This window comes from Balaenoptera ricei, chromosome 2 (assembly GCF_028023285.1).
Source record: "Balaenoptera ricei isolate mBalRic1 chromosome 2, mBalRic1.hap2, whole genome shotgun sequence".
Lineage (NCBI taxonomy): Eukaryota > Metazoa > Chordata > Mammalia > Artiodactyla > Balaenopteridae > Balaenoptera > Balaenoptera ricei.
In genome coordinates, this window is record NC_082640.1 from 96,278,957 (window position 1) to 96,292,292 (window position 13,336).

At 37.7% G+C, this 13,336-nt stretch overlaps 1 protein-coding gene across 2 annotated transcripts in view; it reads left to right on the forward strand.

The window, feature by feature from the left end:
• Window positions 1–13,336, forward strand: part of SHC4 (SHC adaptor protein 4) — a 130,362-nt gene that overhangs the window by 114,099 nt on the left and 2,927 nt on the right. For both annotated transcript variants that reach the window (XM_059913335.1, XM_059913336.1), the window contains one exon: window positions 4,908–5,161. In XM_059913335.1, coding sequence (XP_059769318.1) covers window positions 4,908–5,161 — 254 coding nt within the window. The remainder of the gene's footprint in view (window positions 1–4,907; window positions 5,162–13,336) is intronic.

The following is a 13,336-nucleotide window of genomic DNA, read 5'->3' on the forward strand; positions in this document are numbered from 1 at the left end:
GCTATTTGAGATTTTTTGTGGTTCCATACAAATTTTAGGATTGTTTGTTCTTTTTCTGCGAAAAATGCCATTGAAATTTTGATAGGGATTGTATTGACTCTATAGATTGCTTTGGGTAGTACGGACATTTAAAAAATGTTAATTATTCTAATCCATGAACACAGAATTTCTTTCCATTTGTGTCTTCTTAGTTTCTTTCATCAATGTCTTATAGTTTTCAGTGTATAGATCTTTCACTTCCTAGGTTAAGTTTATTCTTAAGTATATTTTTCTTTTTGAAGTTATCATAAATGGGATTGTTTTCCTAATTTCTCTGATAGTTTATTAGGGTATAGAAATGCAAGTAATTTTTGTGTATTAATTTTGTATCCTGCAACTTTACTGACTTTGTTTATTAGTTCTAACAGTTTCTCTTTTTTTTGGTGGAGTTTTAAGGTTTTCTGTATATAATGTCACCTGCAAATAGGACAGTTTTACTTCTTCCTTTCTGATTTGGATGTCTTTTATTTATTTTTCTTGCCTAATTGCTCTGGCTAGGACTTCCAATACTATGTGGAATAAAAGTGGTGAGAATGGGCATCCTTGTCTTGTCCCTGATCTTTTATACCTGGAATAAATCCCACTTGATGCTTTTAATGTATTGTTGAATTTGGTTTGTTAATATTTTGTTGAGGATTCTTCCGTCTATGTTCACATGTGATACTGGCCTGGAATTTTCTGTTCTTGTGGTATCCTTGTTTGGTTTTGGTAGTAGTGTAATGCTGGGCTTGTAAAATGTGTTTGGAAATGTTCCCTCCCATTTTTTGGATGGGATTGAGAAGAATTGATATTAATTACTCTTTAAATGTTTGGTAGAATTCCCTAATGAAGCCATCTAGTCGTGGACCTTTTTTTTTGTTGTTGGAAGGTTTTTGATTAGTTGCTCAATCTTCTTACTAGTAATTCATCTGTTGAGATTTTCTATTTCTTCATGATTCAGTCTTAGTAGGTTGTATGTTTTTAGGAATCTAAATATATCCATTTTTTTAAGTTATCCAATTTGTTGGCATAAAATTGTTCAGAGTAGTCTCTTATGATCCTTTGTATTTGTGTGGTATCATTGGTAATGTCTCCTTTTTCTTTTCTGATTTTATTTATTTGAGTCCTGTCTCTTTGTTCTTGGTCAGTCTAGCTAACGGTTTGCTTATTTTGTTTATCTTTTAAAAAACCAGCTTAGTTTCTTTTGTATTGTATTTTTACTCTCTATTTCATTTATTCCTGCTCTGATCTTTGTTTTTTTCTTTCCTTCTATTAAATTTGGGCTTAGTTTGTTTTTCATTTTATAGTTCCTTGAGGTGTAAAGTTAGGTTGTTTATTTGCAATCTTTCATTTTTCTTATGGAGGTGTTAATTGCTAAAAACTTGACTCTTAGAACTGTCTTTGCTGCATCCCATAAGTTTTGGTGCATAGTTTTCATTTGTCTCAAAATATTTGAATTTTCAATTAAATTATTTGCCTCAAGTTATGTTCTGACTTCTCTTTTGATTTCTTCTTTGACCCATTGGTTGTTCAGTAGCATGTTTTTTAATCTCCATGTATTTGTGAATTTTCCAATTTTCTTCTTGTAATTGATTTCTAGTTTCATATCACTTTGGTTGGAAAAGATGCTTGATATGATTTCCATATCCTTAAATTTATTAAGACTTGTTTTGTGGCCTAACATATGATCTATCCTGGAGAGTGTCCCATGTGTGCTTGAGAAGAATGTGTATTCTTTTGCTTTTGGATGGAATGTTCTATAAATGTCTGTTAAGTCAATCTGCTCTAATGTGTAATTTAAGTCCAGTGTTCCTTATGATTTTCTGTGTGAATGATCTATCTGTTTTTGAAAGTGAGGTATTAAAGTCCCATACTCTAATTGTATTGCTGTTGATTTCTCCCTTCAGGTCTGTTAATATTTGCTTCGTATATTTAGGTCCTCCTATGTTGGCTGCATAAACCTTTGTTATTTTCAATTGTTTTATAGTATTCTATTGTATGAGTGAATCATAATTTGTATAACCAGTCGCTTATTGATGGACATCTAATTTTTCCCTGTCATTTGTTAGTATAATGATCAATACTGTCAAAAAAAAATCCATTTACATGTGCTTTAAAAAAAATTGAATGCATCAGTATGCTGTCTTCATAGTTCACGTTGGTTTCTTTAAATGTCTCGTTCTTTCTTTCTCATTGGAATTACTTGCAATTGTTTAATTCAGATTTTAGATGTTAGATTTTTTTCTCTTCCTTAAACCATATTCCCCCGTTTCAAAGGTTTTACTCACCAGATACATATGGGTGTGGATATTCATATATATCTTATGTTTTCCCGAATTCCTGGTTGTGACAGTATGTCTTCAGTTGCTAATGGGAACTCCAAGATGACATGACTATTTTCTTCCATGATTCCTGTCACTTTTTTCTTTTTTGATCTCAATTCAATCCAGAGTGATTTAAGCAACCTTCCTTGTTGCTTCCTTAACTGTCAGTACTTCTGAGAAAATATAATTATATCAAGTTAATAATTCATTAAATAGTATATGGAAATTATATATAAATAACTATATTTAAATTATGATTATATTTTTCAAAGTCAACTTTATGTAGGAAAAGGAGTCAATACTAGACAATGCACCACAATGTTAAAGAGTGGTTGTATTTGGTGACAGGATGAAAAGTGATTTTCTTTGTTTTTCTGTGTTTACCAGATTTTAAAAAAAATGTGTAACTTTTAAACTTAAAGCAAAAGTTTAAAAAATATGTTAGATATTCTGCTTTTAGAAAAATTATATTTTCAGCAAATGTTTGGATGATTGAAAATCTCCCAGCTTTTAGAAAAGTTATATTTTCAGCAAATGTTTGGATGATTGAAATTGTGCTAATTTGGGAAACTATGTTAGGAAAATAATGTCCATATCCTCAGGCTGGCCCATGATCTATTGCCTCTTTTCAAGATGATATAATGTCTGTTTTTCTTTTGTTTTGTCCTTGTCCAAGAGTGCTCCACAATCTCAGAATAAACCAAAAGCCATCATGCACTAAGATGTGTGCACCTACACCCACATGCATGCATCTCCCTCACACTCACACAAACACTTTCTCTCTCACGTACACAAACACACACACAACTACTCATCAGAAGTTCTCTATTATGCCTGAAAGCAGGCAGCACTAAGGCCAACTACAAATATTATTCATCAAATCTGGACACATTTCTTCAGGCTTTTTCTGGTAACCGTAGATAGAACCTGATTGTAGAGGAGGATATGTTTATCCATTAGATACAGACTGAAGATATTTTCAAAAAGTTATATTCATGAATGCTGCATTGAAATTGTGATATGCAGAGAGAAGTTCTTAAATAGTGACAAAACTATAACATATTAATAGGAGACTGGATTATGTCTACAGGGCACTTGTCTTGTGTAAGTTATAAAACTTAAAGTCAAAAATTTCTCATTTGTGAGACCCTTGTGTAAGGACATGTAAACATTCCTTTGCATTTATAAAGAGAAAGCTGGTTTCTATGCAAAAGATCCTTTGAATTTAAAAAGACAAAGTCTGATTTCTATGGTTATTTTCCTAGTAAATTTGCCATATTAAACATACAACTTTTGGGAATTCCCTGGTGGTCCAGTGGTTAGGACTCTGTGTTTCCACTGCAGGGGGCACAGATTCAGTCCCTCACTGGGGAACTAAGATCACGCATGCTGTGCAGCACAGCCAAAATAAATAAATAAATAAGCAAACATACAAGTTTTATCTGGATTCAGACCTAAGAATTTTGTGTTATTACTTCTGGAGATGCTGTATATCATCCTGATAGCCTTGCTGTCTATTTAGGGACCTTTGTGGGTTATACAGAAGTAGAGTGGCTAGACCAGTTTTGAAAATTAAAAGATTTTCTCATCCAAGCCAAGTTTTAGAGTGTGGTGATTAAGAACCTGGGCTCTGATGATAGATCTCATTTCAAATCCCAGATCTACAGCATATTAGCAGTGTGACTTTGGGTAAGTCATTTAACCTTTTTAAAGATCCATTTCCTTCCCATCTAATTTTGAGAGCCAAACAGGATAATACATGTAAAGCATTGAGCAGTGCCTATCATACTCAATAAATGTGAGCTACATAATAATTGTTATTACTATGAGTACCAATAATACTATAAAGGGCTACCTGGATGTACCTTCTCATCCCCAGTGCTCTCAACTCTGGATAACATTTATTCTGTAGAGCCATGGGGACTTGCCTCAGGCCATGCCTCCCTGATGATTAGCTTCTTCTACTTGATCAATTCTGCTTTGTCCAGGCAGGGGAATTACACAAACAACAAAGTGATCGTTTACTAGGAATGCTGTAAGCTTCAGCACAGCTTTAAAGTTGATGGACAGAAGCATCTCTGAAGCACATTAGTAATTTGGTTTAAAAGAAAAAGCTAAATATTAAAAAATGGGCATAGCCCAAAGTTACTGTAGGCATTTTCAAAGCATTTGAGAATGTTTTAGAAGTTATCTATAGTCCAGGTACAGCATAAACCTCTTTCTCTTTAACATACACCCCATGGGACATAAAGAGACTCTCTCTGCACTTATGAAAGCAGTTCTTATGGGTCAGTTCCATTTCTCATTTGAAAGGAAAACTCCTGCACCTGGGCAAGCCTTTCCTGGTAACAGAAGCCAAAGGCAATGTTTGGATCTACCATTAAATTAGAGACTGTTGGAAGTTCTAGAAACAAAAACCCCATTTGTTCCAGAAATAGCACTATTTAAAGAGTGCCTGGCACACAGTAGGTCCTCAAATTATATTTGGTGAGTGAATGAATGAATGAACGAAAGGATGGATGAGGAGGTAACTTGGTGGTGTCTCTCTTTGTATTTTGACTTCAGAGGCACCAGAAACTGTTCAGCCAGGTGCCACGGCCCAGCCTGCCAGCTCACATTCTTTGCCACACATTAAGCAGCAGCTGCGGAATGAAGACTGCTACCACGGCAAGCTGAGCAGGAAAGCAGCAGAGAGCCTCTTGGTAAAGGATGGGGACTTTTTGGTTCGAGAGAGTGCAACATCTCCTGGCCAATATGTGCTGAGTGGGCTACAGGGAGGCCAGGCAAAACATCTTCTCCTGGTGGATCCCGAAGGCAAGGTATTATTGACCCCCATTAGAGTTTCACAGGATCTTGTGATTCAGGTTACTCTGAATGATAGGTCTAAAGCCTGATACTGAAGAGTGTTTAAGGTTAAGGGTTTACTTTTTCTTGAACCCTCCAGCTAGAGCAGGAAGTGGTAAATAGAGGCTAATGGAGGGGTTTGAGTGGGAGCCACCCTAGAGGATCACTTAGAGGACAGCCTCTTTCTGCCCTTCTCTGTGCAATTCAGTGAGTTAAATGAATACCTCCTACATGGAAGTACAGGGATTCGTAGTTAACTATTGATCAGTATCACATACAGAGTCCTTGCTCTCAGGGTGCTTATAATTTCATAAGACAGATGCTTAAATAATTAAGGATGAATAACATAAGAATGGTTCAACCAAAGCATTATGGTGTTTCTCAGGATAGGAGGGGGTGCTCCGGTTGAGGCAAACTGAAAAGGCTTCTTGCAGGGTCTGACATGTAAGAGGAACCTTGAAAGAGGGCAAAAATTTTAAAGGGAGACATTTGGAGCATAGGGAAGGAATCACAGGAGCAAACAGAGCAGTAGAATGGTATTAAATCAAATAAAAGAGGTATGGCTAGAGCAGAGGATACCTGTAGACAGAAATGATCCTGGACAAAAAACAATTATCAAAATAGTAATAGTAAGTTCTTCTCTATAAATAATTACTTTAAATGTAAATGGATTAAACTTCCCAAACAAAAGACACAGACTAACTGGATGGAGAGCTAAATGGACAAGATCCAACTATATGTATGTTATTTATAGGAGGCTCACTTTAGATTTAAGGACACACATAGGCTGAAAGTGAAAGGATGGAAAAAGATATTACATGCAAATAATAACCAAAAGAGAGCAGAGGTGGTTATTCTTTTATGACACAAAATATTTATAAGAATATATATGATAGAATGTATCAAAAAGTAACATGGCAAAAAGGTTGCTTGCAAATTTGGATTGGGTGACAGTGTTTACCATTTTCCTAACTGGGAATGACAGTTGCTTTAAAAAGGTAATGGGGGGGGACCTTAAAGATGGCAGAGGAGTAAGACGTGGACATCACCTTCCTTCCCACAAATACATCAAAAATACGTCTACATGTGGAACAACTCCTACAGAACACCTACTGAATGCTGGCAGAAGACCTCAGACTTCCCAAAAGCAAGAAACTCCCCATGTACCTGGGTAGGGCAAAAGAAAAAAGAAAAATCAGAGACAAAAGAATAGGGACAGGACCTGCACCTCTGGGAGGGAGCTGTGAAGGAGGAAAAGTTTCCACACACTAGGAAGCCCCTTCACTGGAGGAGACGGGGGGTGGGTCGGGGGGAAGCTTCGGAGCCATGGAGGAGAGCACAGCAACAGGGGTGTAGAGGGCAAAGTGGAGAGATTCCTGCACAGAGGATCCGTGCTGACCAGCACTCACCAGCCTGAGAGGCTTGTCTGCTCACCCGCTGGGGCAGGCGGGGGCTGGGAGCTGAGGCTCGGGCTTCGGAGGTCAGATCCCAGGAGAGGACTGGGGTTGGCTGAGTGAACACAACCTGAAGGGGGCTAGTGTGCCACAGCTAGCCAGGAGGGAGTCCAGGAAAAAGTCTGGAACGCCTAAGAGGCAAGAGACCATTGTTTTGGGGTTCGCGACGAGAGGGGATTCAGAGCACCGCCTAAACGAGCTCTGGAGATGGGCAGGAGACACGGCTATCAGCATGGACACCAGAGACGGCTGTGAAATGCTAAGGCTGCTGCTGCAGCCACCAAGAAGCCTGTGTGCGAGCACAGGTCACTATCCACACCTCCCCTCCTGGGAGCCTCTGCAGCCCGCCACTACCAGGGTCCCATGATCCATGGACAACTTCCCCAGGAGAACACATGGTGTGCCTCAGGCTTTTGCAACGTCATGCTCGCCCCGCATTCCATACCCCTCCCTCCGCCCGGCCTGAGTGAGCCAGAGGCCCCTAATTAGCCACTCCTTTAACTGCCTTCTGTCTGGGTGAAGAGCAGAAACCAGAGGGCGACCTACATGAAGAGGCCGGGCCAAATCCACAGCTGAACCCAGGAGCTGTGCGAACAAAGAAGAGAAAGGGAAGTCTCTCCCAGCAGCTTCAGGAGCAGTGGATTAAATCTCCACAATCAGCTTCATGTACCCTGCATCTGTGGAATACCTGAATAGACAATGAATCATCCCAAAATTGAGGCGGTGGACTTTGGGAGCAACTGTAGACTTGGGGTTTGCTTTCTGCACCTAATTTGTTTCTGGTTTTATGTTTATCTTAGTTTGGTATTTAGAGCTTATTATCATTGGTAGATTTGTTTATTGATTTGGTGGTTCTCTTCCTTTTTTTAAAAAAAAAAAAATATATATATTTTTTCCTTATTCTCTTTTTGTGAGTGTGAATGTTTATTCTTCTTTGTGTGATTTTGTCCGTATAGGTTTGCTTTCACCATTTCTCCTAGGATTCTGTCTGTCCATTTTTTTTTTTTTAGTTTAGTTTTTAGCACTTGTTGTCATTGGTGGATTTGTTTATTAGTTTGGTTGCTCTCTTCTTTCTTTTTTTAAAATTTATTTTTATTTTTTTAATTACTTTTTAGTTTTTTTATTTTAATAATATTTATTTTTTATTTTAAAAATTTTATTTAGTTTTTTCTTTTCTTTCTTTCTTTCTTTTTTCTCTCTTTTCTTCTCAGCCTTGTGGCTGACAGGGTCTTGGTGCTCTGGCCAGGTATCAAGCCTAAGCCTCTGAGGTGGGGGAGCCAAGTTCAGGACATTGGTCCACCAGAGACCTCCTGGCCCCATGTAATATCAATCGGCGAGAGCTCTCCCAGAGCTCTCTGTCTCAAAGCTGAGACCCAGCTCCACTGAACGACCAGCAAGCTCCAGTGCTGGACACCACATGCCAAACAATTAGCAAGACAGGAACACAACTCCACCCATTAGCAGAGAGACTGCCTAAAATCATACTACATTCACAGACACCCCAAAACACACCACCGGACGCGGTCCTGCCCACCAGAAAGACAAGATCCAGCCTCATCCACCAGAACACAGGCACCAGTTTCCTCCACCAGGAAGCCTACACAACCCACTGAACCAGCCTTACCTACTGGGGGCAGACACCAAAAACGGGAACTATGACCCTGCAGCCTGCAAAAAGGAGACCCCAAACACAGTAACTTAAGCAAAATGAGAAGACAGAGAAATGCACAGCAGATGAAGGAGCAAGGTAAAAACCCACCAGACCAAACAAATGAAGAGGAAATAGGCAGTCTACCTGAAAAAGAATTCAGAGTAATGATAGTAAAAGTAAAGATGATCCAAAATCTTGGAAATAGAATGGAGAAACTATAAGAAAGGTTAAACAAGGACTTAGAAGAACTAAAGAGCAAACAAACAATGATGAACAACACAATAAATGAAATTAACGATTCTCTAGAAGGAATCAATAGCAGAATAACTGAGGCAGATGAACAGATAAATGACCTGGAAGACAAAATAGTGCAAATAACTACCGCAGAGCAGAATAAAGAAAAAAGAATGAAACGAATTGAGAACAGTCTCAGAGACCTCTGGGACAACATTAAATGCACCAACATTTGAATTATCGGGGTCCCAGAAGAAGAGAAAAAGAAAGGGACTAAGAAAATATTTGAAGTGATTATAGTTGAAAACTTCCCCAATATGGGAAAGGAAATAGTCAATCAAGTCCAGGAAGCACAGAGAGTCCCATAGAGGATAAATCCAAGGAGAAACACGCCAAGACACATATTAATCAAACTATCAAAAATTAAATACAAAGAAAAAGTATTAAAAGCAGCAAGGGAAAAACAACAACTAACATACAAGGGAATCCCCATAAGGTTAACAGCTGATCTTTCAGCAGAAACTCTGCAAGCCAGAAGGGAGTGGCAGGGCATGTTTAAAGTGATGAAAGGGAAAAACCTACAACCAAGATTACTCTACCCAGCAAGGATCTCATTCAGATTCAATGGAGAAATTAAAACCTTTACAGACAAGCAAAAGCTAAGAGAGTTCAGCACCACCAAACCAGCTTTACAACAGATGCTAAAGGAACTTCTCTAGGCAGGAAACACAAGAGAAGGAAAAGACCTACAATAACGAACCCAAAACAATTAAGAAAATGGTAATAGGAACATACATATTGATAATTACCTTAAATGTAAATGAATTAAATGCTCCAACCAAAAGACATAGACTGGCTGAATGGATACAAAAACAATACCTCTATATTTGCTGTCTACAAGAGACCCACTTCAGACCTAGGGACACATACAGACTGAAAGTGAGGGTATGGAAAAAGATATTCCATGCAAATGGAAATCATAAGAAAGCTGGAGTAGCATTTCTCCTATCAAACAAAATAGACTTTAAAATAAAGACTATTACAAGAGACAAAGAAGGACACTACATAATGATCAAGGGATCAATCCAAGATAAAGATATAACAATTGTACATATTTATGCACCCAACATAGGAGCACCTCAATACATAAAGCAAATGCTAACAGCCATAAAAGGGGAAATTGACAGTAACACAGTCATAGTTGGGGACTTTAACACCCCACTTTCACCAATGGGCAGTTCATCCAAAATGAAAATAAATAAGGAAACACAAGTTTTAAATGATATATTAAACAAGATGGACTTAATTGATATTTATAGGTCATTCCATCCAAAAACAACAGAATACGCTTTCTTCTCAAGTGCTCGTGGAACATTCTCCAGGATAGATCATATCTTGGATCACAAATCAAGCCTTGGTAAATTTAAGAAAATTGAAACCGTATCAGGTATCTTCTACGACCACAATGCTATGAGACTAGATATCAATTACAGGAAAAAAATCTGTAAAAAATGCAAACACATAGAGGCTAAACAATACACTACTAAATAACCAAGAGATCACTGAAGAAATCAAAGAGGAAATCAAAAAATACCTAGAAACAAATGACAGTGAAAATGCAATGACCCAAAACCTATGGGATGCAGCAAAAGCAGTTCTAAGAGGGAATTTTATAGCAATACAACCTACCTCAAGGAAAAAGAAACATCTCAAGTAAACAACCTAATCTTACACCTAAAGTAATTAGAGAAAGAAGAACAAAAAAAACCCCCAAAGTTAGCAGAAGGAAGGAAATCATAAAGATCAGATCAGAAATAAATGAAAAAGAAATGAAGGAAATGATAGCAAAGATCAGTAAAACTAAAAGCTGGTTCTTTGAGAAGATAAGCAAAATGGATAAACCATTAGCCAGACTCATCAAGAAAAAAAGGAAAAACACTCAAATCAATAGAATTAGAAATGAAAAAGGAGAAGTAACAACTGACACTGGAGAAATACAAAGCATCATGAGAGATTACTACAAGCAACTCTATGCCAATAAAATGGACAACCTGGAAGAAATGGACAAATTCTTAGAAAAGCACAACTTTCTGAGGCTGAACCAGGAAGAAATAGAAAATATAAACAGACCAATCAGAAGCACTGAAATTGAGACTGTGATTAAAAACCTTCCAACAAACAAAAGCCCAGGACCAGATGGCTTCACAGGTGAATTCTATCAAACATTTAGAGAAGAGCTAACACCTATCCTTCTCAAACTCTTCCAAAATATAGCAGGGGGAGGAACACTCCCAAACTCATTCTACGAGGCCACCATCACCCTGATACCAAAACCAGACAAAGATGTCACAGAAGAAGAAAACTACAGACCAATATCACTGATGAACATAGATGTAAAAATCCTCAACAAAATACTAGCAAACAGAATCCAACAGCACATTAAAAGGATCATACACCATGATCAAGTGGGGTTTATCCCAGGAATGCAAGGACTCTTCAATATGCACAAATCAGTCAATGTGATAAACCATATTAACCAATTGAAGAATAAAAACCATATGATCATCTCAATAGATGCAGCAAAAGCTTTTGACAAAATTCAACCCCCATTTATGATACAAACCTTCCAGAGAGTAGGCATAGGGGGAACTTATCTCAACATAATAAAGGCATACGTAACAAACCGACAGCCAGCATCATTCTCAATGGTGAAAAACTGAAACCATTTCCTCTAAGATCAGGAACAAGACAAGGTTGCTCACTCTCACCACTATTATTCAACAGAGTTTTGGAAGTTTTAGCCACAGCAATCAGAGAAGAAAAAGAAATAAAAGGAATCCAAATCAGAAAAAGAAGAAGTAAAACTGTCACTGTTTGCAGATGACATGATACTATACATAGAGAATCCTAAAGATGCTACCAGAAAACCACTAGACCTAATCAATGAATTAGGTAGAGTAGCAGGATACAAAATTAATGCACAGAAATCTCTTGCATCCCTATACACTAATGATGAAAAATTTGGAAGAGAAATTAAGGAAACACTCCCATTTACCATTGCAACAAAAAGAGTAAAATACCTAGGAATAAACCTACCAAAGGAGACAAAATACCTGTATGCAGAAAAGTATAAGACACTGATGAAAGAAATTAAAGATGATACAAACAGATGGAGAGGTATACCATGTTCTTGGATTGGAAGAATCAACATTGTGAAAATGACTATACTACTGAAAGCAGTCTACGGATTCACAGAAATCTCTGTCAAACTACCAATGGCATTTTTCACAGAACTAGAACAAAAAATTTCACAATTTGTATGGAAACACAAAAGACCCCGAATAGCCAAAGCAATCTTGAGAAAGAAAAACAGAGCCTGAGTAATCAGGTTCCTTGACTTCAGACTATACTACAAAGTTACAGTAATCAAGACAGTATGGTACTGGCACAAAAACAGAAATATAGATCAATGGAAGAGGATAGAAAGCCCAGAGGTAAACCCACGCACATATGGTCACCTTATCTTTGATAAAGGAGGCAAGAATATACAATGGAGAAAAGACAGTCTCTTCAATAAGTGGTGTTGGGAAAACTGGACAGCTACATGTAAAAGAATGAAATTAGAACACTCCCTAACACCATACACAAAAATAAACTCAAAATGGATTAAAGACCTAAATGTAAGGCCAGACACTATAAAACTCTTAGAGGAACACATAGGCAGAACACTCTGTGACATAAATCACAGCAAGATCGTCTCTGACTCACCTCCTAGAGAAATGGAAATAAAAACAAAAATAAACAAATGGGACCTAATGAAACTTAAAAGCTTTTGCACAGCAAAGGAAACCATAAACAAGACGGAAAGACAACCCTCAGAATGGGAGAAAATATTTGCAAATGAAGCAATTGACAAAGGATAATCTCCAAAATATACAAGCAGCTCATGCAGCTCGATATCAAAAAAAACAAACAACCCACTCCAAAAATGGGCAGAAGACCTAAATAGACATTCTCCAAAGAAGATATACAGATTGCCAACAAACACATGTAAGGATGTTCAACATCACTAATCATTAGAGAAATGCAAATCAAAACTACAATGAGGTATCACCTCACACTGGTCAGAATGGCCATCATCAAAAAATCTACAAACAATAAATGCTGGAGATGGTGTGGAGAAAAGGGAACCCTCTTGCACTATTGGTGGGAATGTAAATTGATACAGCCACTATGGAGAACAGTATGGAGGCCTTAAAAACCTAAAAATAGAACTACCATACGACCCAGCAATTCTACTACTGGACATATACCCTGAGAAAACCATAGTTCAAAAAGAGTCATGTACCACAATATTCATTGGAGCTCTATTTACAATAGCCAGGACATGGAAGCAATCTAAGTGTCCATCGACAGATGAATGGATAAGAGAAAGAAGATGTGACAGATATATACAATGGAATATTACTGAGCCATAAAAAGAAACGAAATTGAGTTATTTGTAGTGAGGTAGATGGACCTAGAGACTGTCATACAGAGTGAAGTAAGTCAGAAAGAGAAAAACAAATACCATACGATAGCACATATATATGGAATCTAAAAAAAAAAAAAATGTTTCCGAAGAACCTTGGACAGGAATAAAGATTCAGACGTAGAGAATGGACTTGAGGACATGGGGAGGGGGAAGGGTAAGCTGGGATGAAGTGAGAGAGTGGCATGGACATATATACACTACCAAATGTAAAATAGCTATTGGGAAGCAGGTGCATAGCACGGGGAGATCAGCTCGGTGCTTTGTGTCCACCTAGAGG